General features: G+C 45.9%; 1 protein-coding gene across 3 annotated transcripts; it reads left to right on the top strand.

The window, feature by feature from the left end:
• The first annotated feature begins 315 nt into the window (after positions 1–315).
• DDO (D-aspartate oxidase) lies at positions 316–20,345 on the top strand. Of its 3 annotated transcripts, XM_045798471.2 has the most exons (5): positions 316–500; positions 2,396–2,571; positions 5,454–5,562; positions 9,327–9,503; positions 18,319–20,345. In XM_045798471.2, exons 1-5 carry the CDS (start codon positions 331–333, stop codon positions 18,884–18,886), a joined length of 1,200 nt encoding a protein of 399 aa, XP_045654427.2. In that variant the 5' UTR covers positions 316–330; the 3' UTR covers positions 18,887–20,345. The 3 variants fall into 3 exon arrangements, with proteins under 3 accessions (XP_045654427.2, XP_045654426.2, XP_087721517.1); XM_045798470.2 differs by lacking the exon at positions 9,327–9,503; XM_087865391.1 differs by lacking the exons at positions 316–500; positions 5,454–5,562 and having other exon boundaries at positions 2,398–2,571; positions 9,334–9,503.
• Positions 20,346–27,462: the final 7,117 nt, after the last annotated feature.

Raw genomic sequence — 27,462 nt, 5'->3', positions numbered from 1 at the left:
TTAGTGATCCACAACATTATTCTTCCCTCACCTACCCCCACTCCTGCCCCAGCCCGCTGACCCAGAAGAGACAAGTGAGGAAACCAGTGTTGCTTCTGGCCAGAACTTGCTGGAAGTTGGACAGGTTCACCTGTTATTTACCATGCCTACAAATCAGCTGGAGAAGTCCCAGACTGGTGGCGAGATAGTGGGTTTATAAACTAGAAAGAGAAGAGCCGCTGAGCGTGGACCAGCTCCCAGGGGCTCGGCAGAGCCACAGTCCCACAGAGCTTACAAAACGAAGTTAAACCCTCCTTTCTCCAGGGAAATAAGTTACAGAGACATGGGGGTATGGGCCAATGGAGAGGAAGATTAGAGGGAATGTCCCTAATAAATTCCCCAATAGGAAGCAGTTTTACTTTCCCTCTGTCTCTCAGGGCACTAGACCAACCACTCACTGGGAAAACAAGTGTTGGTGCCAGAGGCTTCTGTGGGTTCCAAGACTGCTTTTGCAGAGACAGGTACTTGAATCCTTCTGTTTGCAGCTAGGGGTCATTCTGTATGTACTCTGGGGGTTTGGGGCTTAATGGGATCAGGTGACAGTGATTCACAGGTCATTGGGCCAGGATGTACCCACCTTGCTGGCTCACTTTTCTCCTCCCTGGCAGCTGGCTGTTCTCAGCCACAGATTACTTTCCCTCTCAACTTAATTTATTAGAGCTATTTTGAGAAAGTTGCTGGGCAGGGGAGCCTGTGAAATAGGAAAGCCAGCAGGGGGTTTTGTGGATGTCTTCTACCTCCAGGGGACATGAGTGGGGCTATGCTCTTCCAGCTTGCCCCCCCCCCCCGTCTGCTGGTCTCTCCCTCGCCCCAGACCCTTCCCTCTGTCCTGGCAATCCTGTTCCTTCTCAACTAGCCAGCCCATTGGGGAGGAAGCAGATTAAATAATGGCTGAGGAAATGCATATACTGCTTGAGAAATAGAAATAACACATATTAAGCCTCACTGGAGGACTTTAAATTATCATGGAGACAGAGACCTTCAGGGCTGGAAGAAACCACTGACAGCTGAGCCCCGCCATGTTTGCCCCGCTCACAGCGGAACTGCCCAACGCCCTCCAGGGGAAAGGTGAATTTTATGGGCAGGTAGCCATGATTTGAACCGTGGGACCTGATGCCCTGCCTATTGGGTGGCTGGACAGGAAACGGCAACTGTGCCGAGAGGCACATTTATAGGCTGGCTTAGCCCAGTGGGCTCACCTGGTACTAGAACTTTGATAAAGATGACAATGACCGACTGGAAGAATTGCATTTTCTCTCTCTAGAGTTTCAGGCTGGGACCTACAGAGAGAGTTAGAGAGTGGGAACAGAAGTGGAAAGACAAGCAGGAAAGCAACAGCGGTTGGGGAAGCTGACAGCCGAGCGAGGCTCAGCGAGCCCCTGCTGCTCAGTGGTGAGGAAGAGGGAGGGTGTTGGGCCCTCTCAACACTCTAGTTCCCACGTTGGGTGCCCGTCTCAGGCTTCTGGATGTCTGCCTCCTGCATTTCTATACTGACTCTCAGAAGGAGCTGCCTTTGTGAGAGAACCTCTGTGGGTCTTTCTTATTTCCAACACAAACAAACTAATGAAGAATTCACATGGTCTGGTTTGCAGATGAGGGAGCTGAGGCTAGGAGGCCATGGGTTGCCCCACCTCAACACGTGACTGAATCAGCACCTGAGTCACAGGAAGGAATCCAGATTCCTTATCTGGAAAGTCTGCTCTCTGAGGGTGGGGCTCCAGGCACAGGGGTTGGGGGGTGGAGGGATGAGGGGCGTGGGGTGGGAAAGCAGTGACAGAGGCAGGGAAGGGGAGAGGAAAGTATGTTTCCAGTTAGAGGGGAAAGAGAAGGGAATGTGGGGTTCAGTTGTTCAAACTTTTTGTCTTGTCATTTTAACTAAAAACCAGTTTGTAAAGAGCTGAGTTCTAAATTTGCCCCATGGCTCATCTACCCTCAGTGGCCGCTCCTAGGAGGTTTCTGGGTGTAGAGATGGCATCTCCACTGCTCTTGTCTACGTTGCGAAATTCACCAACCTTCCCTAGGCTATGCCCATAGGGAAAGTGGTTTAGGAAGGGGGAGAATGAGTAGAAATCTTCCCCCAAATGCAAACGCATTTACCTGTAGTGAGCTCTAAGGGCAACTTCAGGCTGGTTTTGTGCTAATGTCTGAAACTCCATCGAGACCTTGTTGCCTAATACCCCAACATTTAGCAGAAACAGAACTTATGGGGGGGGGGTCTCTTTATCCCATGAGAAGTGCTGACGGGAAAGACCTTTTGAGAAGCTGTGGACCTAAGGAAAGAACCCTTAGGTCCGGGCTTCGTGCTGGATGGAAGAACCTTTAAACAAGGTTTAGAGCTCACTCTCTCTCCTCACAGGCCCATGGACCCAGTACGGATTGCAGTTGTGGGGGCAGGTGTGGTGGGGCTCTCTACTGCTGTGTGCATTTCCAAACTGGTCCCGGGAGGCTCCATTGCGGTCGTCTCTGACAAGTTCAGTCCTGACACCACAAGCGATGTGGCCGCTGGCATGCTTATTCCTCATGTCTATCCAGGTGAGAGAGGGATCTGAGCTCCTCTGTCAGACACGATAGATGTTGGGATGCTATGAGTGGAATTCTGTGGACAAAGACAGCTGGATAGGCATGCACCTGTAATGTTCACTTTAAACATCTCACTGGGTCATCTGTTAGGATGGGCTCGGTTATGCTGCAGGACAAACACAACCCCCAGATCTTAGCAGCTTAAAAAACAAAGGTTCGTCTCTGGCTCGAACCACATGTCTGTTGATCGAGCATCAGTAAGGACTCTCTGTTCATCGCCTGGGGACCTAAGTGGCTGGGGTAGCTGCTGACTTGGATGTCGTCAGTACCCGTTTCGGGGGGGGGGGGGTCTCACCCTAGCAATTAAAGGCTCTGGCCAGGAAGCAACTTTCATCACTTCTGATGACAGGTGGTGGGACAGCACTAGTCCCCTGCTCCCACCCCTCTGAAGGTGGCCGGGACGTCCAAGTGTCTAAGGCTCCCAGAAGGCAGCCAGCCAGAAGGGCATTCATGATTACCACGACTGGCAACTCTAAGGCTTTCCACCCACACCAGTTATGACCACCAGGTCAGAAATTACTTGTAATGGGACTAAAACTATCCTCGCTTCTAAGCCAATATACAAACAGCCAGTCATATGTATTCGGGCCTACAGATGCATTGATTTTTTAAAACGTGTTCATAGATCCTTTCCATTCTGTATTCTTCACATGAAATAGGAGGAGGGAAACGGCATTAAATAAAACCCAAAATCATTTGCAGCCAATGAGGCTTATACTCACTGTCTCCACTTCCTCCTCTACTCTTTTTTTTCCCTTTAATTTTAGCTTTTATTTTACTTTATTTTATTTTATTAAATCAGAGTTACACGTGCACAGGAGATAAGCTGAGGAACCTGGTGCATTTGCAGAATGCGTGTTCACACTTTCTGGGCACCTTTCTTGTGACCGGAGCTCTTGCGTCCATTGTCCGGGAGCCCCTTGGCTTGCAGTGGGCCCGGGTGAGTGGTCAGAAGGCTGTGTGATAGTCGAGGAGTCATCTGACAAGGAAGCTCATCTGAGTCCAGGCAGGTCACCGAGGCTCGAGCTTGCCCTTTGGCTAGGTGGTGGGGGCCCCTGGGCCAGAGAGTGTGTGTCTGGTGCTTCCGGATAAGGACTAGAGTCTACTCTTTGGGCTTCTTTCAGACCAGCCCCAGTGATAGCCCTGATATCTTCTGTGCTCATACATGTCAGTACCATATGGGGACCACACCTGTCCTACAGGGTTGCCGTGAGGATTAAAAAGTTAATACCCGTAAAGCAGTTAGGACAGTGCCTGGTGAGTGCTGCAGCAACCATGGCGATTAGTACCACTACTCCAGCTACGGAGCTCTCTCACCAGCACTTGAACGTGAATCGGATCACCGGGCCGACTTGCGCCCCTGTGCTGAGCTGAATCGTCCGTTCTTCTGGGGTGGCTCCTACAGCGTGTGAGGGGCAGCCACTAGTTTGTTGTTAAGGTTTGAAATGGGAACAAGGGGATGCATTTCAGTACAGCCCCAGATGCTGGCTTAGATTGTTGGGGTATAATCCATGTGAGGCCTAATTTAGCTCTTTTTGCAGCTTATTCCGTCCTGATTTCTAAACCAGTGGCCCAGTCTGCAGTTTTGGAAGACAGTGTGGAGTTCACATGGGCACGTGTTTAAAGACGATAGCACAGATCCACTATTAGAGAAATATTTATTGGCACTCTAGCAAGCAAATTGTTATAAAACCCTGCTACCTGAAGTGCCCTCATTGACCTCGGGACTCTGGGGAGCAGGATGTCTCCAGAGGCCTTTTCATCTCTGCTGCGAACTCTAGAGACATCTCTCCAGGCAGAGCTTACCTGGCATCCTCTCTGCCCCAGTTCCCTCACCTCCTCTGTGGCTCCCCCCATAGCTGCCCCTCAGGATTATTGTTCCCCAGTCCCTAGCCTGACCCTGGATTCTCCCTCATGACCCTTCCCTAGGGATCAGATGGCCAAATTCTTCACCCCATTTGGATTTGTCGGCACCTCCAGATTCTGCTCACTCTCTGCGCCTACAGTGGACATTGTTATTTTGGGGTTTGAACTATAACCCTTATTTCCTCTCTGATAGGCCTGCACCCTTCAAAGCTGGATCTGGGTCTAGCCTCTTACGTTCTGGCGGGGATGCCTGGCTGACAGGGAGCACTGATCTACAGAGATGTGGTGCCCAGTGTGGCGCCTGCATGTTCTAGTGCCCCGGGGAATGCTACCCTAAGCTATTGCATGATTCCAAGGAGTGGAGGGGGATGGAGGCAATGGCAGCCTTGGATGGGGCTGCAGCAAGTCCTTCCTGAGGAGCTCGGCTCCACAATGCAGACCTTGTCTCCTTGAATCGGAGGGTAAGGAAACTAGGCTTCCTGTTGATGTACAGTCTGTTCTCTGTTCTGGCTGACCTGGGCCCCACAGATCTTCCCTTATTACCCACCATGTTTTCAGGCCCCAGGAAAGAGGTTCTAGGTTCTTTCTTCTATCGTCTCAACTGTGTGGCCAGCTGGATACCTCACTCGGCCTGAACTAACTTCTGTTCAGATTGGTTATGGACCTGTCAAGGTCTGGAATGTGTCTCGTGCCAAAGACCACCTTCCAGATGGTTCATATGTCAGATTTTGTCCTGATCGGACAATTTACCCTGTGATGATTAATCTTTACATGAACAGAAGTCAACAGATGCGTCAAGATTCAAAACTCTGGTTGCTGATGGATTCCCCACCACAACGTGGTGCCTTATCTAAACATTCCTCCCTGCCCCTTTATTTTCTCCCAGTTTCTAGGAAGGGGCTTGTCTGAAGCATAGTTATCATTGCCACTTCCTTTCTGTTCTGCTTTGCTTTCCCCCATGGTTACAGACACACCCATTCCCCAGCAGAAGCAGTGGTTTAGAGAGACCTTTGACCACCTATTTGCAATTGCCAATTCCGCAGAAGCTGAAGATGCTGGTGTTCATCTGGTGTCTGGGTAAGAGAGGAAATCTGAAGTTATTTTAGAATTTAGAATGATCTTAACGGACTTTAGAATTCAACATGAAATATTGTTTGAGCATCTGTTGTGAGCGGATTGCCGAACTAGATGTGGGAGGATTTTGGAAAACATGTTAGGCTTTACTCCGAAGAACTCAAGAAAGACAAGTTATTAGTATATTATTTATATACTACATATTAGTATATATAGTATTAGACTTCTAAAAAAAGGATTTTATTTATTTATTTTTAGAGAGAGAGAGAGAGAGTGAGCGAGTGAGCAGGGGGAGGGACAGAGGCGTAGGGAGAGAGAGAATCTCAAGTAGACTCCAGGCTGAGCACAGAGCTGAATGCCAGCCCCGATCCCAGGACCCTGAGACCATGACCTGAGCTGAAATCAAGAGTCGGTCGCCTAACCGACTGAGCCACCCAGGTGCCCCTATAATATTAGACTTTTAAACAACCATTACAGTTTCTCATCACAAATACTATTTTAAATTTCCTCAGGGATTATGTAGTGATTTGTAAATATGGCTAAAAAAAGTTATAGCAGGTAAACACCGAGCTTGGGCTATGTGGGGGTCACATGGCTGATGGAAAGCCAACAGGAATGATGCTGGAGAATGAGAGATCCCAAAAAAGGAAATGTTGTAGGTAACCAAAGTCACCTTTTGACGTGCCATTGAGGAACCATATTTTTGAAGTGGTTAGGACATTTCTATTTGATTCTTTTTTTTTTTTTTTTTTTTTTTTGGAGAGAGAGAGTGAGCGAGGAGAGTGGGGGTGGTTGGGGAGGGGCAGAGAGAGAGGGAGAGAGAGAGAATCTTAAGCAGCCTCCACACCCAGCATGGAGCCAGACACAGGACTTGATCTCATGTGACCCTAAGATCATGACCTGAGCTGAAACTGAAAATTGGACACTTAACCGACTGAGCCATCCAGGCACCCATTTACTTGATTCTTAATATCTGATTTCAGGAGACTTGTATAATTAAATGAAAGAGTTAGAAATCCTATTTGGCATTTCTAGCACAGACTAGCACTTAGAATATGACAATATTTTTCTATATCTTCTTAAAAAGAGATCACTGACCATTCTATCACTTTATAATTTATGTCTTTAATTTATGACATAACACATATGTTATCTGTGATATCCTATGTGATAACACAGTAATGCCCCATAGCTTTCTGAAGAACAGAGGGATGCTTGCTTTTTACTAAGTTCTCAAAGCCACTGCATCTTTAGTACTGTTTAGAAAAACCTGCCCCCTCTCCTCCTTGGCGATCAGGCTGTCCGCTGACATTTTTTGCTAGTGAACACACCTGCATCAGGCAGATTTCTGCCCTTTTCCTCTTCCTGCCCTCCCTCACCATCACTAATGGTGTTGACGTCAGTAATTTCCCACAGTCTACACAAGTAGCCACTTTCGCTTCTTCTCTACCTTCTCTACCATTGATTGATACTCTAATTCCAAATCCAGCTGATGAGTCACATAGAAAAATTGTTCTTGATTTATGGCCACAATTTTGTCCAAAACCAATGTGACCAAACTAACTAACTTTGTCTCTAAGTAATTTTTGAAAACAGTTGTGTCTAAAATTCAAATGTCCTTTCAAGACTAAATTTTGCCACCATCGAGGATATTAAAAAGAGTGTACTTCAGGCTAGTCTAAAATAGAGTTATTTTATTTCTCTCACATGAGTGGTTCTTGTCCCACTTGTGCACACACACACACACACACACACACAAACAGGATTTGAATCAGTCAATTGAAGACAAGGGCATGAATGTCCTGAGAATCTTTGGCGTAAGCGTCTAGCCTTATTCATCTGTTCATCGATGCATTTCTTCAAAACAATTTATTCAGCATTGGCCAGTATCAGGTACTCTCTTAGGTATTAGTGATATAGTAAGGAGCCATTTAGTACACACTGCTTAACACGTAGCCAATGCTCAATAAATATATGTTGAGTGAATTTTTGAGAAAAAAAGACACAAGTCCTGCCCTCATATAGCTTATGGTCTGTCGACAATGTCCTAAATCTAACTTGTTGCGAATAAGACCTGAGCTACCAAGGGAAGAGTACAGGGTCCTATGGAAGTATATCACTGGGGAATAAACTTGCTCTGGGAAGTTCGAGAAGCTACCTGGAACAAAGTGATGTTTCAGCAGGGACTACCCAGATGAATGTAGATTAGTCTGGCGACATTGTAGAAGTGAAGGGAGCAGAGACAGGGTCAGGGACACAAGGGGTGGCATTCCAGGTAGAGGGAAACTCATGTGCATAGACCTGAGTCTAGGACGACTGTGGTGTGTTGTGGGGACTGAAAAACATTCAGGATAATGGGAAGCCATTGAGATTTTACACATTGAAGGAACTGATCATGTTTCCATGTCAAAAATTTCCTGCCTGTAGTTTGGAGAACAGATGTGTGGAGAAAGAGAGATGGTGGTACAACCCATTAGGTGTTGACCATGGGAACAGAGAGTAGATGGATTTGAGAAATGCCTGACAAGAGAGTTGATAGGACTTGAGACTTGACAGTTGATGGCATGTGGGATGGGGGGAGAGAGAAAATCAACATAGGTCTTGGTCTGGTTTTGGAGCTCAGTAGAGAGAAGAGGGCTGGAGACATAGCCCCTGAGTGTTTAGCCTGTAGGTGATGGTGAAGATATGGGAGGGACAATTTAGCCCAGGGAGAGTGTGCAGGGTGAGACAGCAAGAAGCCCAGCACGGAGCCCTGCGACAAACAACGTTCATACCTTCCCTGGGGACCCTTCTGAATGAATTACTTAGAGATACATAAATTCTGGTGTGTGAATGACCATATCATAAGCAACTGTGTACAGCCCTCAAGTGATTTCCCTTGCAATTTTAGAGCAGTCACGATTTACAACACATATTCCTGTTGATGGAAACAACCCAAGACCTGCAAATCCAAATACGTGCCTAGCAGCTATTAGTAGCGCTAATACTGGCTTGTTAACAACTGGTACCCTTCCAGCCTCATCCACCCTGGCGGCCATGCTGGTGGCTCCACAGTAACTGGGCCCCTCCTGACAACTCGGCTTCTCTTACTGACAGCACGAGGAGATGACCCACAACTTAACTCATAATTCGTACTCTGCCTCCTGTACACCCACCACGGATCTCTCCAATTTAGATATTTTGTTCGGAATTGAGGACAAGCTTTAAGCTTCTGATGGATGCTTACAACTTATGTAAAATGTTCTACAAGACACCAAAACCTTTCCTCAAAAATGCGTAGTCATAAGTCAATAAAGAAAGTCTGAGCAATGGCTTTTTAGAAAAAAAGAGCTAAATCCAGTTTTTAAAACACAACTTTTTAAACATCTTATTCCTCCCAGTCATGAACACTTCAAACTTAGCTGCTGAATTATCTGAACCCAAGAGAATGAAAGAGTAGATCTTTTTCTTTTTGTGTGTACAGGAAGTGTGTTTTTATTTTTGTTTATTTCTTTTTAAAGATTTTATTTATTAATTTGAGAGAGAGCACAAGCGAGGGAGAGGGACAGAGGGAGAAGCAGACTCCCCACTGGGCAAGGAGCCCGATGTGGGGCTCACTTCCAGGACCCTGGGATCGTGACCCGAGCCCAAGGCAGACATTTAACAGACTGAGCCACCCAGTCGCTCCAGAAAGTGTGTTTTAAGAACGCTTTAGAGAATGTCATGTGGCGTTCACGGGAAATGTATTTCACAAAATTTGAGGAAATTTTTCCACTTACGTATTTGAGTTGGCAGATATTTCGGAGCGTTCCCACGGAAGAAGTGCCATTCTGGGCTGATGTGGTTCTGGGGTTTCGAAAGATGACCGAGGCTGAACTGAAGAAATTCCCCCAGCATGTGTTCGGTCACGCTTTCACGACTCTGAAATGTGAAAGCCCTACTTACCTCCCATGGTTGGAGAAGAGGTCAGTTGAAATGGCTCCTTGCTGCTTCCTTTATCTGTCATAGCCAAAAATAATTTCATAGTTACTCATGAAATAGATATGGAACATTCCCTGTGATCCCTCAGAGTTCTTCTGCAGTGTGTCTTGTTGCTCACAATGGCGAGGGCTGTGTCAAACCACCTGAAGACAGTGTTTGCGTCACAAGCAGTGAGTGACCCTGCGGTGACAGAAACACATCCTTCTCCTTCCAGTGCATGATGCATGATTCTTCTTCATGATGCATGATTTGGTCCCCTGCCCACCAGTAAGGAAAACCCACTCACTGACACAGCATCTTAGATTTCCTCATTTGTAAAATGGACACGTTTGGAGAGTATGCTTCCAGCTATCCAATTGTATGATTTGCCCCCGTTCTGTAGATGGAGAATCTCAAGCTTATTATAAATTGTTTTTGAACTTTTTTTCTCATTAGTGAGAAAGAAAATAGCGTCCTTATTTTCTTTGTTATAATTAAGACCTCTAAACCTGAGAGGTCTTATCTTCTCTAGATTAGGTCATTGCTTCCTCACCAAGTTCAGTCCAAAATACCCTGAGCCTGCATTTTGGCCTGATTTTCAGGACTTCTTGATTCCACTTAGTTAGGAAACGCGTCAGGAGCACCTTTATTTGAGACACATCAATAAATCTCTCCTTAGTTTAGACCGGAAATGGTAAGGGTATTGAGAGTTGTGAAACATTGGCCCTTTCAGTCCCCAAATCTGTATATTTGGTAGATAAATAACGACAAGGTGAATTATTGTGTAAACGTTGGAAAAGTGACTCACGATAAGCAGTGGCAACGATGATCGGTTCCAGGAGGGGGCTATAGGATAATTGACTCCTACAATTCATTAATCCCACAGTTCTGTGTTCAACACCTATGTTTGAACCTGGCACTGTGTTAGACGCTGGTCAAAAGAAAAAAATAAAATACGGTCACTTTTCTTAAGGAATTCAGAGTCTAACGGGGGTGATGGTGTGCATGTGTGTGTATGTGCGTGCATGTGTGTGTTTATACGTGTTAATTACAATCACAGTAACTCGCATGGTAAGGGGTACAGATTTTGAGGGTGGATTGGGAGCACGGAGGAGGGAGCCTATGTCTGTTAGGCTCATGTCAGGAGTATCAAGATACATCTTTGTAGGTTTATAAGTGCCTTCTCACTTTTACCTATTAGCAATTTATATGGGACATTTTCTTTTTGTATGTTCCAGTTTTCATTAAACCCATCCTTTCAAGCCTTGTTCACTGGGCCTTAAACCATGTTTGCATGCTATCAGCCATAAATAAACATTTTGAGCCGTCACTCGATGAAGTTGCCCATTGGCCAACAGTCAAGTTTTAGCAACATCACGACCTTTGCTTCTGTGGCATTGTTGTGCAGGTTTCATTTTTATCTTTATATCATAAAAATCTGGAAATAGAAAATTGGAAGCGTTAATGCTAGTGATTTGAGATGGAGGTATCATATACTTTATCTTAATTAAATTCAGATAAAGGGAAATTATGAAGCATGCCACAAGGGGCAGAGCTTTACTGTCATTATGGTACATAATTTTGTTTGATTATGGTAAGAAATGGAAGAACGTGTACAAAATGTTGAGTCTAAAAAGTGAGGTGTCATTAGAGAGTTTTATAATTTGGGGCTAAAGTTTCATTATTGCCCGCACCTCTATTGTTTGGCTCCTTTGTCTTGGACTTTTTTTTCCATGTTCAGAAAGGTCTTTAGAAAACCTAGCTGAATCCCCGTGGTCTTCAGCTGATGAGGGCGACTCGGGGAAGGGAGAATCCCACAGAGTTCCACAGAATGTTTGTTCCCCATCACAGAGACTGGCAAGGGCTGGCTTCTCTGTGTGGAAATGGTGGGGGGTCAGTGATGGTAATGGACACAGAGATAAGGCAAGTGGATGAACTTGTATAACCCTTTACCCAGATTCCTCACAGTGTGTCATTTTCACTCTCTCTGTCATATATATATATATATATATATATACACACACACACACACACACACACACACACATTTTTCCCCAGAACCACTTAAGAGTACGTTGCAGACCTGATGCCCCATGATTTCTAAATACTGCCATGTATATTTTCTAGGAACAAGGATATTCTTTTGCATAAACAGAGTACTATGATAAAAATCTAGATATTTATATTGATACTGTAATGTAGGGACCTTATTCATATGTTCCCCCCCAAAGGACCCATTAAGGTCCTTTATATAGACACCCCTGGTCCCCGATCCACCCACGGTCACACGTTACATTTACTTGTCACGCCTCTTCAGTCCGTCGTCTGTCTTTGTCTCTTATGACCTTTGTAACTTTGAAGAGTACAGACCGGACCAGTTGCCTGGTAGAATGTCTCTCATTTGGGGTTTGTCAGAGATTTCCTCATGATCAAATTGAGGTTCTATGTTTTTGGTGGAACCGCACAGAAGGAATGTCGACTCCTTAGCACATCATATTAGGAGGCACAAGGTGTTGGTTTGTCCCCTTCTGGTGACATTAACTTTGATCACCCGGCCTGCCAGTTCTCTCCAATGTGAAGTTACTACATTTTCCCTTTGTAATTACTAAATGCTGAGTCAGGAGACGCCTTGAAGCTGTGTGAATACCCTGCTCCTTGTCAGACTTTCGCCTGCTAGCTTTAGCTCTCAGTCATGGTTCTTGACTCAATCATTCCTACTCTGTTTGCCAAGTGGTAGTTTCTTTTTTTAAAGATTTTATTTATTTATTTGAGTGGGGGTGAGCACACGGCGGTGGGGAGGGAGGGGGAAAGAATCTTAAGGAGGCTCCCTGGATGCAGGGCTTGATCTCACAACCCATGAGATCGTGACCTGAGCCGACACCAAGAGTCAGAGGCTTAACGGACTGAGCCACCCAGGTGCCCTGTCAAGTGGTAATTTCTAACTCCTTCTACATTAGTTTGCTTTCTCCTGTAAGGAAAGATTTTCTCCCCCTATATTTATTCAGTTATTTATTTATATCACTATGGACTCAGGGATTTCTATTTTATTCAATGAATTATAATCTATTACTCTTATTATTTATTTTGATGTTCGAATTGCCTAAGATTTGGCCAGTGGGAGCCCCTTCAAGCTGCTCTCGTGTCTTTTTGACATTTCTGCTTCTCTCTCTCTTTAGCACTTTCTTACTTTTGGGCACAACAGCATTCCATACACTCCAATTGAGGAAGAAAAACATTTTCTTTTCATGAATCTTTCCTTCCATCTTTTCCTTAAAACAAACCTGATGCAATTCTACATTTTAAATTTATATACTCAATGCAGAAATAAACTGCCTTTACTCTGTCTCCCTTCTACTTCCCTTTGTGCCCTGAAGTTTCCTTCTGTTGTGATTTTGGAGTGTAGAGAACGCACCCAACATCAGACCCTCCTCTACCACATCCAGCCTGGGACAAGAATACATACAGGAGCCCGTATGGGTATGTGTAAATACTTAAAAGTTCCAAATCAAGCTAACAAATCATTAAATAAAATACCATTTATACCTTTACTTTAACAACCATGACGTGCAACCACCAAAGGTCCAGTTTACATTTAGCAATCTTGGGTTCTCAGAAGTGCAGCACAGTAACATGGCGGCAGGGGACTCTAGGTGCACGCCATGAGACACCCTAGTCCATACGCCCAAGCTCTATTCAGACTCCCCCCCAGTAGCTGTCCTTTGGCCACCCCTTGGGCAAGGGTGCACACAGTGGCATGGTCTGCCCCTCAGAGGAAGACAATGTAGGCCCTGGAAGTAGGGAGAAAATATGGGGATTGTGGGTTCCCAGTTCATGGACTGGAAGCAGAGAAGGAGGACTCTTGCTGGATGCATCCCTTGGCCCCACAGACTCATTTCTCAGGCACAGCTGGACAAGGGCTAGAGTGGGGTCCTCTAAGTGGTGCAGTGGAAGGGAGGTACAGCTCGGATTAGCCAGGGTAAATTCTAAGTCCTAGAAATAGTCTTGAACTTATGGTAATACGTGTGTGTGTGTGTGTGTGTGTGTGTGTGTGTGTGTGTGTAGTTTCTCCTAATTTTTCAATGAAGCATTGGATATAAAGTCTAGACAAAAAACTTGAACAGAAATTCTTCCTGGAAGAGAGGGTACATTGTTTTCATTTTGCTTTAAGAGATGAATAGTAGATAAGGTCCTTGGAAGATGGGGAGTTTTGTGGGGCAGAGGAAGCATGAGGGCCCGGGGCACCTGAATGGGTGACATTGCTGTAGGAGGGGACAGAGGCAGGAAAGCCAGTATCACCCCCAGTGTATGTGTCCCTTCTCTGTGGTGTCTTCTCAAGCCTCCCGGTTTGCCTGGGCTGCCCTGGGCAGTGGAAAGCTTTCCCTTGGGTGGGGAAGGGGCACCCCCAGGCTGATAGTGAGTGAGGGCCAGTCCCCAGCATGGCCCCCATCCCAGCTGCCCTCCCACTCTGGCTGAGAATACATGTGTTAGTTCTGGGGGCCGCCCTCAACCACTTTCACATGGAAACAAATATTACCTGAATGATTTGTTCCAGCTGTTTCTAAAGTATCACCTTCTGGAGAACAGGCCCCTTATTTCCATAATAACCTTATTTTCAGGTCTAATCTCTAACTGTGGGATGAAGACCTGGGAAAAATCCTGCTACGTTCTCACTAGTCGGAAGCCTACTGTCAGCATTTCACTCTACTTAAAATAACCTGGAGTCAGGTGGTACTTTGTGCCAGTGGGAGCCACCTCCTGACAGCAGTGCCATTGGCCTGATGACCAGTCAGCTAGGGTTCGTGCCTTGGAGAACGCTGCTTCCTGTCTGTTTTTAGGTGAGAGAGTCAGGAAGAAGAGGGCTGAGGGGCTGCTCTTGTCCCCCCTAGAGTCCTGTGGAGGTCTTTGTCGGTCCAGTTTGATATATATGTCCACCATGACAGTGGGCTGGGACGTGAGTGCCTCAGACAGACAGCACACACACCCTTGTCCCGCCAAACCCCTGTTCTATCCTTTCAGCACTGTCTTGTGCCCCTGATACCTTCCTCTTCCTCCTGGCCCCACAAAGTGAGGCCTGCACAGACAGCACACAGGGCCTCCTCTCTGTGGAGATCAGCTGTCCTCTCTTCCCTTAGGGCTTGACATCTGGCCAGAAAGCCAACATGGGGTAGGAAGAGAGCCACATGTCTCCTTTCCTCCTGAGGCAGGCTTTGTAGGGCAGGGACTCCTCTATGCACAAGGCAAGGCTTTCAGGCAAGGATTTCAAGCCAAGAGAGAGGCAGGGTGGCATTGTGGTGAGGGGGAGGGACCCCTGGGGCTCACTCTGTGGGCTGCCACCTGCTCTTCTCCACCAGGGCGAACCCAGCTGGGAAGCCACACAATCCCTGCTTGTTCCTCACACCCAGGGTCTGTTGTGTTGCCTCCTACACCCCTTCTACACAATGTGAGCGTTCAGCCTACAGTGTTCTGACTCAAAAACAGGCTTTCACTCAGCAAGCCGCACAAAAATGTCTCCAACCTAAGCTCTAGCCTTCTGAAATAACATAAACTTCCAGGAAAGACTCCCAAAAATGTTTTTAACCATAATTGAGATCTTTAGCTTTTTTGAAAGAACAGAAGGGATCCTCTCCCTCTCAAAGAAAGAAATGATACCCAATAATATCCAGAACAAACAAAAGAACAAAACCCCTCAGAGGTTTAACCAGCCATGCAGATCATGTTTTATATCCTCAGCCAGCGGAGTCATATTCTGCTGCTTTGTACTTGCCCCATCCAGGAAATGAATCATAGAGGCAGTAAGTCAACCGAGCCTGTCTCTTTGCCAGACAACCTACCTACATAAATCATCCCGGCTGGATCGGGATCGTCCTGCCTGTGACAACATCCAGAAAGCTGTGCGCCTCATTTCTGTGCTGGGGGACCCTGTAGCTTAGGTGCGCTGCTTTCTTTCAGGAGGCCATGCTTTATACGGTGGCTCTGATATGGCCTGCGCTGACCACAGCACTGACCACACTGAGCTTCTCTCTCTGTACTTCCTTCCCACTGGTATAACCAGGCCTCACTGTTACTTTCCCTGTCTCACATCTCCTGTAGCTTCTGTTCTCCCGCGTGGCCTGACTCACAGCAGTGCCTCTGAATACAAACTTTCTCTGAGTGACGTATTTCACTTAGCATAATACCCTCTAGTTCCATCCACATCATTGTAAATGGCGGGGTTTCATTCTTTTTTATGGCCGAGTAATATTCCTCTGTGTGTGTGTGTGTGTGTGTGTGTGTGTGTGTGTGTGTGTATAAAGAAGCACCTGGTGGAGCCCCATCCCTCTCAGGGCCACACCTGCTCAATTTCCCTCTTGCTGAAAGGCTCAGTCAGTTGAAAGAAGGGCTCTAAAGACACCCCCCCCCACACCATGTTTATGTGTCAGGCTGACATGGTCCTGCTGAGGGCTGACTTTCAGGCTTGGTGAAAATGGGCACCCTTGGGTTTTAGCGGGATGACCAGAAGGCATTGCTCTGGTGCTATTTAGCGAGCACAACTTCATGAGTTCCCCATCCCTGCATTTCCTCATGGGAGGCTGGGACAAGGCATTCTCCCTCTCTAGAAGGAGGTCTTGCTCAGTTGCAGGAAGCCCTACAGGGAAAGTCATCAAGCTTATGCCCCCAACCATGTCATTCAAAACCCCCAGAATAAAATAATTACCTCTTATAGTTGTAAAAGTGCTTGGTCCCTAACATACGGCTTCCAGGTATGGTTTCCGCCTACACGCTGGTGCCCCCCGATGCTCTGCCCATGGGATAACAAGAGGGACTGGGCATCACCACGTGGTTGTATCGCAGCAGTGCTAGGATGATGGGTCCCTGGCACATTCAGTAAGTTCCCTCCTGGGGGTCGGGGCTGGGAGGCAGTCTGCACAGCAAGTGCGGGGGAGGGGGTGCCTTCCAACCGCTAAGGTAATTTCAGAAATCTCCAGGTAGAGAGTGGATTTTTTTTTTTTAAGATTTTTAAAATTTATTTATGTGACAGAGATAGAGAGAGCCAGCGAGAGAGGGAACACAAGCAGGGGGAGTGGGAGAGGAAGAGCAGGCTCCCAGCAGAGGAGCCCGATGTGGGGCTCGATCCCATAACGCCGGGATCACGCCCTGAGCTGAAGGCAGACGCTTAACCACTGTGCCACCCAGGAGCCCCAGAGAGTGGATTTTTATCACTAGTGGGGGGCCTTTGAAATGGAAGAGAAGGACATTTGCATTTGTTGAATTCACACATAATCTTTATAAAAACCCTGTGGACTCAACATTCTTATCCCTAGGTGATAGTTGAGGAAACCAGTTCAGTCCAGTCAAGTCCCCAGGCTGGTAAAATTCCTTTATTTCTCTGGATTAGGAGAATAATTCTGCATTTTAATCAGAACAGGTGGAACACAGAGCACAATGTTTATCAACACGTGGAAGCCACAATCTATTAAAAGTAAAACCAAGACAATGTTCAAATAATTATCAATGTAAAACATTTTTTGAAGTCCAAATGTCATTCTTACAGGCTATTCATTGAACGTAAGTGATAGGTGAGTGTGGGGAGCAGGCGCCCCCTTTGCATTTTATCATAGCATAGCAATGACACCCTTTCCCTCACGACCCCCCACTGAAAAAAATTACTGAGGAACTACAATGTGTTATGTGCGGTGTCAGACTATTTCCAGAGGCTGTCTCATCTCATTTTCATGGGGAGCCTATGAAGTCAGTACTGATTTCTCCAAATTATGGTTAAAGTTCACAGAAATTAAATAACTTGACCAAAGTCTTATGATTGGTAAAGGGGAGAGCCCCCCTAAACTCTTTTTAAGTCTTTTGTTTACATTCACTATTTTAAAGAATATTAACCCACTGCAATATGTTGGTCAGTATCGCCACAAAGTTCATAGGGGAATGTATTAAAACTAATGCTGTTGAACTGTACATCTAAAAATGGTCAAGGGAGTGAATTTTATGTTATGTGTATTTTACCACAATTAAAAAAAAAAGATTGACAGGACCTAGATAAGCCATTTCCTTTTTTAAGGAAAAAAAAAGAAGGTTTATTTATTTATTTGAGAGAGAGAGAGAGACCTCGTGTGTGCGCGTGTGAGAAAGAGCGAGGAAGGGGCAGAGGGAGAGAAGCAGACTCCTCCCTGAGCTGGGAGCCCAGGCATGCGGGGCTCGATCCCAGGACCCTGAGATCACGACCCCAGTGGAAACCAGGAGTCTCACGCACAGCCTACTGAGCCACCCAGGTGCCCCAAGCCATTGCTTTTTGTTATGGATATACTTGGTCCAGAATATGATTATCAACCAGAACTGTCAGTCTATCAGCTGCAAATATTTTGCACTCGTCTCCTGCTACCATTCCTGTGTGAGACCTGAAGTAGGGGGGTGTGACCCCTGTTCCAAACATCTAGTTAGGGAGACCAGAATAATGCAGAGGACATGCAAGAGCTCACAATATGAGATGGGGTGTCTAAGGCTGCAAATGTAGGTGCTTGATCAATGGCATAAAAAGAAAGCCTAGGGGATTTAAAATACGGATTTAGTATTTATTTAGCAGCTAGTATGATACAGGAACTTTGCAAAACATGAAAAGGACAAGACATTTCTTTTGTTTTGAGTTTTTGAAACAGGTTTTCATTTAGCTCCCAGTTTAGGAAGCCCCACTTTCCAAGAACGCGAGGCAGTCGATGGCTGGAATTTGGCCTGCGTGGGCCCTGCCTGCGGTGGCCTTGTCCGTCGTTTCCCGTGAGGGCTTGTGCAGGAAGCTGCTGAGGCTTGCCTATCGGTCTCTCTTGTTCTTCCCAGGTTAAAAGGAAGTGGGGTCCTGATACTCCCCCGACGAATAGGAGACCTGTGGGAGCTTCATCCATCCTTCGACGTCGTGGTCAACTGCTCGGGCCTTGGAAGCAGACAGCTTGCAGGAGACTCGAAGATCTTCCCCGTGCGGGGCCAAGTGCTCAGAGTTCAGGCTCCGTGGGTGAAGCATTTTATCCGAGATGGGAGTGGGCTGACGTACATTTATCCTGGCATATCCAACGTAATCCTGGGTGGAACGAGGCAGAAAGGAGACTGGAATCTGTCCCCAGATGCAGGAATTAGCAGAGATATTTTTTCCCGTTGCTGTGCTCTTGAGCCCTCCCTCCAAGGAGCCTGCGACATCAGGGAGAAGGTGGGCTTAAGGCCCTTCAGGCCAGGCCTGCGGCTGCAGACGGAGCTCCTAGCCCAGGACGGTAGGAGGCTGCCCGTGGTCCACCACTACGGCCACGGGAGCGGGGGCATCTCCGTGCACTGGGGCACCGCTCTGGAGGCCGCCAGGCTGGTGGGCGAGTGTGTCCGAGCCCTCAGGACCCCCACTGCCAGGTCAAAGCTGTAGGTGACTTGAAATGACAGCAAATGGCCCCAGAAACTATTGATCAAAATAAAATCTAAGCACCACAACTGATTCCAATAACTTTTCCATTGTGTGAAAGTTTAATTAGATGTATCTTTGTTTTCAAAAGCAGAAATGATACAATATGAATCCCTAGTAGTCTTCGGACTAGTACTAACGTAATCTAGTACCAATGTAGAACTAGGCTTAAGTCTAGTACTAATGACATAGGTAGGGCATAAAGCTCTATTTTTGGTAAAAATACTTGTTAGAGAATAAGATTTCTCTTAGATCCAGTGTTCAAAGATCTGTGCTAATTTACATGGATGCTGGAAACTGTCAGGATTTTGACATCTTTTGGCTAATAAATCCACAGCAAGAGATAATGTATGGAAAACACTTAACTCACTGGCAGTTGCAGAGCTGCCCACAATGTTTGTGGGTTGTACTCGAGTGAGCTTTATAATCCCTTTAAATAAAATACACGGCGATCATGCAACCCAGGCTTATTATATTTACTAGAAGACGATGCATGATTCCTCCTAGTACTAGTGGCAACCTCTTCCTCCCCTCAGCTGGTCATGATGGTTAGAAGACAGGGATGAAGTTACCTATGGACTTGGCATCAACTCAATAGCTGTCTGGGGTCAGTCCCCTAAGGGTGGTACTTTCCATTACCACAAATGATAGAGCACTCGCTTGTTGTGTGGTTGACTTTGCCTAAGCATTTTTGGAGATTGAGTAGCAGGTGCAGCCAAAGAGCTAATTTGCTGATTAGGATGGAACAAGCATTCTGAATGAAATACATCCAAAGAGTTTTTTGTAAGTTGTTAAAAAAAAAAAAAAAAAAAAAACCTACCGGGAAGGAGGGGGAAATGTGTCATGATAAAATGAGTTTGGGAATTGCTGAAATAAATTAATCTAACCTGGTTTCTTGACTCAGGTCTGCTCAGAGTTAATGTGTTCAAATGTATTGTGAATGCTCACAAGGGTTTTGGCTTTAGTGGATGGTAAAGGAGGTGCTATTCACTAAAGTAAGGACACTTTGGAGAAATAGATATAATTTTAATTTTGGCAGGAGATGGCTTGTGTTTAGTGATAATAAGTTCTATTTTTGGACACCCCGGAGTTGGGGGGGGGTGAGGTTGGCAATGAGAAGGTGGGGAGAAGAAAGCCCCCAGCATAGCTCCATTTTACGGTTTTGTTCACTGAGCTTTTGCATATGATTTTTTTTTAAAGAGAGAGGGAGAGAGAAGGCAAGAGAGAAGGGAATGAGAGAGAGAGAGAGAGAGAGAGAAAACCAGCGTACTGGAGGATCTTAATCTTCCCTTGCAGTGTTAAAAATTCTCCCTTGTGCTTCCTCCCCATCGGTTCCCACCAGGGGGTGGTATTGTATCAAATTCAGATAAATTGGCAAATTTGAAAATTTAGAAATGACTAGAAATAAAAAAAATGGATACCAGCTGTGTGGAGTGAGTGTGTGATTCTTTTCAGGTTTCGGAGTTTATATGTCCCGAACGTAATCTTTCTGTGTTAAGTATTTGAGACACGTACAAACTTGGCTAGGGTGACCACACGCGCGTGCGTGTACTCATCGCAGTCCGTGAGCAATACTAAGTGTTGATAAAATGGCATTTTAAAGAGGGGAAATAAAATGTTTAATGGTTAAAATGAAAATCCCCACGGCCGCTCCAGTAGGTATGGTTCGGTTGTGTTTACGGTGGTTTGAAGCGCACTCGTGGGCTCCTTCTGTCCGCGGTTTAGACCCCGCAGCGTCTCCGTTTCGGGTACGGAGCCTCACACTCTGAGCTGCTGTTTGCTACTCTAGGCCAGTCTGCTTTTAATTTTTCTAGTCCAACTGGAAGACTGAAAGACTGAAGGCTTCTTGAGAACGTGGTCAGGACTCCATGCCCTGATTTCAGGCTCACTAATTGCTAGATATTCGCTCCCCGTGTCTCTTACAGGTTTATTCATTTTGGTCAGCAGCTGCCTTCCCGGGCTGCACACTAGGATCACCTGGGATGTTTGAAAAAAAAAAAAAACTGATTTCCGGCCTGCTATATTAAATTAGAATCTTCGGTGGGTGGTGTGGGACCCCCGCATCAGTATTTGCTCAAACCTACAACCGCAGGCAGCGGAGAACGACGGCGCGCTCTTCCCTCCTCTCGTCCTAGGACTCCAGAGCTACCGTAACCATTACCCACCCCCCTTCCTCCCTCGTCATCTTGCGGCCTGGACTTAGGGATGTGCTCACGTAAGTGGTCTGGGCAAGGTGGCCTATGGAATTAGCTAGAAATGCTGGGAATTACCTTGCTGGCTCTGGGTCAGCTCCTGGAGTCAGCTGTCTTTGTCTGAAAGATGAGAAACTGAACAGACAAACGGATGATGGCCAGACTATATATAAAAATAGAACTCTGACCCACAACCTGAGGCAACCAGCTCCGGAAACCACCCCCCTCATCTGCAACAAGCCGCCCGGGGAGCCGGCTGCCTGCTCTGGTCAGACTTGCAGGAAGCCAGATTGCCATCTCTAGTAACAGTCCAGACAGAGAGCTAAACAGTCGTTTCTGAAACGAGCGGCCCCCAATGGCCAGGACTTGATTAATAACAGACAGTGTCCCTGATTTTTGGCCCATGTTCAACTTAGGAGCAACTAGAGAAAGCCCACATGCACCCCTAACCTGTCACCCAGGATGCCCCACTTCTAGTTAGCTCCCTTACAGCTTCCTCATGCTGACAGACAGACAGACTCCACTTAGGGCATACTTAAAGTCTTCTCTTGTCTATGTAAAGCATTCCCACTCTTCTGCCTGCCTTGGAGCCAAGGTGGCTAACTCCCTGGCTATAGCAAACTCTGGATCAATTGTCATTGTTTTCTCATTGAGAGGGTCTTCATTTCCACAAACATTTCCTGTTTCTGTACGTTGTTGTCTTTGGTGATCTGTGCAAAGGCCAGGGAATGGAATACTCAACCCCCCCCCCCACCCCCTCACCCCTGTTTTCTATTACAGACTGTTTAACATGTGTTTCTGAACATGGAGAACAACCGATTTCCTTCTTAAATCTCTGCTTTCAAGTGTCTGACATTTGTGGCTGAGCTCGGACCCGCTGTGCCTGTGACCCAGGGGACACGGTGCCTTTGAGGGAACGGGCATTGCAAGCTAGGCGCTTCCTCGGCAGGCAGAGGTGATGTACCAACTTTTCTTCACTTAGGAAGAAGTTAAACAGAAAGACCATAGCCCAGTAGGACACAGTTGTATAGAAGAAAGGCTATTTTTAGCAGTGACATCTATTATTCTTTTTATTGAATAGATGCATTCAAACCAATTGATATTTGAACCAATTTTTCTCAATCCATGAAGAGCTTTTAGAGCAAAGGAAGAAAATAATGGCGGGACCTGTGTTCTCTGGGAGTTGTAGTTAGTTCTGCGAGGAAAACCTGTTCCAGGACTCTCCTCACTTGTCATATTTAAAATGAATGTAGCACTTTTGGTATTTTTGCTTGGTTCGTCTCATCTTTCTTCTTGAGGGTGTGAATGATGGAGACACATTTGAAACCTGTTTCCTCTGGGTATCATTCACTCTGGAAAAGCCGATTGAGATGTTTAAGTGGTCCCTTTCTTCTTGAAAAATCTCAGCAGTTTGCTACCAGGCCTGGGGGCTTTATTATCCTAAGTGACTTTGCTACCTATAAATTATAGCCCTAAGTAGCTAAAGGGAATGAGTTAACCAGATCTCTGAAAGAATGTAACTAACGTTTCTTCAATTATTAGCAGAACAATTGACTTCCATCTGCTCAGGGCACCTGTGACCTGGCCTGCAGCCCCGTTACCCATAATTCCACCACTCAAAGCCTGTTTCTCTTGAATTATAATTTTTACCTTTGGTACAAGTTCTAGGATATCAGCCTACTCTCAAACTTTATATGTATCCTAGTATTTTCCTTCCTTACAGACCCAAGTGGTCTGGCAATGGACCTCACCCAGTGTTGGAAATACTCCAGATCGTTTGCCTGCTCTGCCCAAGTCCACTTCCCAGGGAAATCTGCTCAGATCTGGGGATTCACTATCTGGACAGTATCCCCCCATGCCCTGCCTCTCTGGTCTCAGCTTTTGGATCAGAGGAAACTATCCGTTAATTCAGGTTCAGTTGCAAGTAACAGAAACTCCCCCAAATAGTTGCTTAAACAAGATGGGCATGCATTTCTCTCTCACATAAAAGAAGCTTGGATGTAAGCACTCTAGGGCTGCTGTGGCGACTTAGTCAGCAGCCCAAGCTCTTCCTGCTCACATTCTGCTACCTCAAGGGTGTGGCCCTTGGGCTCTTGGCCATCATATCATCACATCTAACCCCAAGGGAACGTCCCAGAAGACTCATGCAACACTTTTGCTTATATCTCATTGCATAGGATTTAGCCTCAGGCCTACGTGGAGATTCAAGGGAAGCTGGAGATGCAGTCTTTTGGCTGGGTGACAACGGAAAGGTTAAGGTTTTAGCAGGCTCTGCTAAAAGGATCCAACTATAAACTGAGTTACGCCAGTCAGATTCTTAAGAATTTATACTAAGGGATTCTACAACTGTTTCCTGATAACGGCAGGCTCTGGAGACATGCAGCCCTGGGCCGACAGTCCAGGTTGCTCAGGTTTTTCCAGAAGAAGCCAGGCAAGAGAGGAGGCAGAGAAGAGCAGAGGAGGAAACCCAAGAGCCCATGTACTTCTGGGGAAGCATCGAGAATGACCTCAAGTCCTGACCCCAGTTCCACTTCTTGTGAGGTCTGACTGGACAGTCAATTCTGCATTCCTCAGAAAGCTCACATTTTCAAAAATTGCTTTTTAAAAATCATTGTATTAAGGAGGGAGAACGGATGGGGGCTGGAGAGTTTCAGATTTTCCCCCAAAGAAGTTATTTTTCCTGCAGTAATTTTAATAGGAAGCATGCTTTTTATAGCTATAAGAGTAAAATCTGAGTATCACGGGGCAAACCCAGCATTTGGTGACTTTTAGCTTTTGCTTAAAAATCTTATCAATTCTTTTCTTATTACCAGTCAGAGATGTTTTATTTATCTTTATCTCCTTTACCAGTGGTACCACCTATTGTTAGGATAAACAAAGTCAAAACTACCCAAACAAAGCTCTGTGTTGCCCAGACAACAGTTTTTCTTATATTAGTGGTAGCTCCTGAACATGTTATCAGTTCCTGGTTGAGATCTTGTTGTAACCAATGGTGTTCTTAGTAATGCAGATTACGTTCTTTAATTACTAGACTTGAGTTATGGCCCATTTGTATGGCAAAAGCTCATGGTGTAGGAGTAATGTTTGTATTTAATTTCCTGTCCATGGATTCCATGGGGAAATACTTTATCATAATCCTCCTTTCACCTTGAGCTCATTTAAGTAGATTCTCTCCTTTCAATCAAAAATCCTCATCTAAGTCAGCTTATAAAAAAACAAGTGGATCCTTGAGTTGGGAAACTATCCGCTAGACTGAGGGTTGGCAAACTGCTTCTATTAAGGGCCTAGTAATAAAGATCTTAGGTTTTGCAGACCATACAGTCTCCTTTGCAACCACTCAACTCTTCAACTCTGCCACTATAGTCGGAGAGCAGTGAGATAATCTGTAAACAAATGGTCATGGCTGTGTTCCAATAAAACTTTATTTACAAAAACAGGCAGAGGGCCAGATTTGGCATCAGGGCTACAATTTGCCCTGCCCTAAACCATAACCTCCATGTGGGCAGGAACATGTCTGATTCATTTAACATTTTCCACCCAACTCCAAACACCAAATCTGATACTTGATACACATTTGTTGAATCACTGTGTGAGTAAACTATCAATGTGACATTAGTAGACAGATTATCTCAGCTTAAATTTGAAAAAAAAACTAAGCTTCACTCAACAAGCTCTTTTGTTGGCTTTCTAATTGATTTTCCTTAAAAACTGTGAAAGTCTATCTCTACTAATATCTCGCAGCTTGAGTATACCACGGAGAATACATTAATGGCCTGGATTCTCAGGCAATTGAATGATTTAAGCAGCCAGAAGGCATAGGACAAAGACAGTTTTCTTAGGAATGGAGCCATTATGTCAGTGCCCTCATCTAGGCCCGCACATTCCCTTGACATTATTCTACTAGGCTGGGACCAGGAAGGAGTGTCAGGTGTCCTCTGGTACGGGAACAGATGAAAGCTATGTCTCTTCCCTGCTTTTGTGGTCTCTGCAGCCACCAGGCTATTGTGCGTGGGATTTGGTTCCTACTAGGAGATGAATGAGAGAAAAATAAAAAAACAGGGGCCTAGTGTCAGGAAACTGTATTGGCAGAAAGCCTTCTGGGTAAGCTCAATACCTTGTCTCAGCCTGGCCCTTCCCACATTGACCCCTGCATCCTGCTGTCCGCCTAGCCCACTGATGGCACTCTTAGTATGCCTAGTCTTCTCCCATGGCTTCCCTTACTTTTGTACCCACTCAAAGGTGAGTTAACTTCCCTGAACAAAATCCTATTTGGCTGTCTGGACCACAGGTCTTCAACCCCGACTGTGCATGGGAAAAACAAAACAAAACAAAAATTTAATATCTATGCCTACCTACAGACCAGCAGAATTAGAAAGTAGGCAGCAGTATTTTTTAAAAGTACCCCCCCCCATCTTGGTGATTTCAATGTGCATCCAGAATTGAGACCCACTGATCGAGATTTCCAATACTGACTGTACATCACAATCACCCGGGGAGCTTTTACAAAAGATCTAGCTTCCAGACCTAATAAATCAGGATCTCAGGGGGTGGTGGGACCTGGGAATGTATATTTTTGAGAACTACTCTGGGAGCTTTTTGATGAACAGCCAGGCCTGAGAACCAGGCTTTAGGCCATGCCAGGCACATGCTGTTATGACACGCTGGGCGTGGGCACAGTCATGCTAGCTGTCCGAGCCCATGGGCAGGGCAGAGAACTGCACTAGGTCAAAAGATGGAGGTGAGCTCTGGCCTGCTCATGGTCATTCAGCCCGCACTGCTTAGGTCCCATAGATCTCTGACCTGGACCCTCCGACTCAGTCCCTCAGCCAAGCCAAGCTTGATAGTGTGCGGGAGGCCCACCCTCATCCAAGTCCTGGGATGCTTAAGATGGGAGACTTGAAAATGTTCAAATGCTGGAGGAAACCGGCCCTAGAGTGGGAGAAACTGAAGAGCCAACCACAGAGAGTTAATTGATGTACGAGATCCTTGGGGAAGGTAGGGGGTGGGGGGACAGTAGGGAGACCTCTTCCACTGAGACAGCAGGCAAGCCAGGACAGGGGAAGCAGATGTGGGTGCATTTGTAGGTATGGAGTTCTCATTTGATGAACTTGCTGGTTCCCTGTGAAATGGGCAGCAAATTCTTTTGCTGATAACAAGTGAGGAACTGCAGGACAGGAAAGGAGCTTGAAGACAGGGGGAAATGTTAGAAGAGGCATCTGGAAGAGATCTGACCATGGGGGCATGAAATAAATCACTAAATAATGCTCAGAGGTGGCCACCCTAAATTGATGGTGCCCCGAATCTGCAAAATAAATTCATTCATTCATTCATTCATTCATTCATTCATTCATTCATTCATGGCATATTTATTAAATGCCTACAATATGTTGGTACTATTCCCAAACTGAAGAGAAAGAATGGTGAATGAGACAAAGCTCTTGTCTTCATAGAACTTATAATCCATCAGGGGAAACAGAGTACACATATACATACCCTAATGTACAGAGGTGTTGCATGCTATGAAGAAAAACATTTTTAAATTTATTTTTTAAATTTTTTTTGAAAAAAATTTATTCTATTTTTTTATTTTTTAAAAGATTTTATTATTTGAGAGAGACAGAGACAGAGTATGAGGAGGGGTGGAGGGGCAGAGGGAGAGGGAGAAGCAGACTCCCTGCTGAGCTGGGAGCCCAACACGGGACTTGATCCCAGCACCCTGGGATCACGACCTGAGCCGAAGGCAGATGTTTAACTGACTGAGCCACCCAGGCGCCCCTGAAAAAAATTTTTTTTAAGCAGGGAGGATCAAGGCTGCTATTTTATACAGAGTGATGTGGTTAGGCCTCTCTGAGCAGGTGGCACTTGAATGGAAACCTGAGGAAAGTGAAGGAAGTACAATCCATGTGAATATCTGGGAGACGAATATTCTAGGCAGAGGGAGGAACAGGTGCAAAAGTCTTGAGTGGAGAGTGGAGGAAGTGCAGTGTGCTTGGTTTGCGTAAGCAGCAGCAAGGGGGCCAGTGTGGCTGGGTGCAATGGAAGGGAGGGAGAGTGGAGATGATTAGGTCAGAGATATAGACCCAGGTCAGATCATCTAGGATTGGGGGCCATGATGAGGATTTCAGATTTTGTACTAAGTGCAATGGGAAGCTATCAGAGAGTTGAGAATAATAACATTATCTGCTTTTACTCTGGTTGCTGTGTGGAAAATAAACTGAAGGCCAAGAAAGCAAAAAGGAAGACAGTATTGAAGGGGGGCTTGGATGAGGGTGGTGGACGGGGTAAGGAGTGGCTGGATTCTGTATAGGTATGACTATGGGATTGGCTCATGGATCCGATGTGGAGTGT

This window comes from Ursus americanus, chromosome 11 (genome assembly GCF_024610735.1).
Source record: "Ursus americanus isolate L20-20 chromosome 11, mUrsAme1.1.p, whole genome shotgun sequence".
NCBI lineage: Eukaryota > Metazoa > Chordata > Mammalia > Carnivora > Ursidae > Ursus > Ursus americanus.
This window is presented reverse-complemented; position numbering and strand designations above follow the sequence as displayed.

Excerpts from the sequence above, each read along its gene's own strand:
- DDO (XM_045798471.2), top strand. The coding sequence starts at position 331 with ATGGGCCAATGGAGAGGAAGATTAGAGGGAATGTCCCTAATAAATTCC. Across the intron at positions 501-2,395 it reads GACTGCTTTTGCAGAGACAG|GCCCATGGACCCAGTACGGA; the intron begins GTACTTGAATCC and ends CTCTCCTCACAG. Across the intron at positions 5,563-9,326 it reads GGTGTTCATCTGGTGTCTGG|TTGGCAGATATTTCGGAGCG; the intron begins GTAAGAGAGGAA and ends TACGTATTTGAG.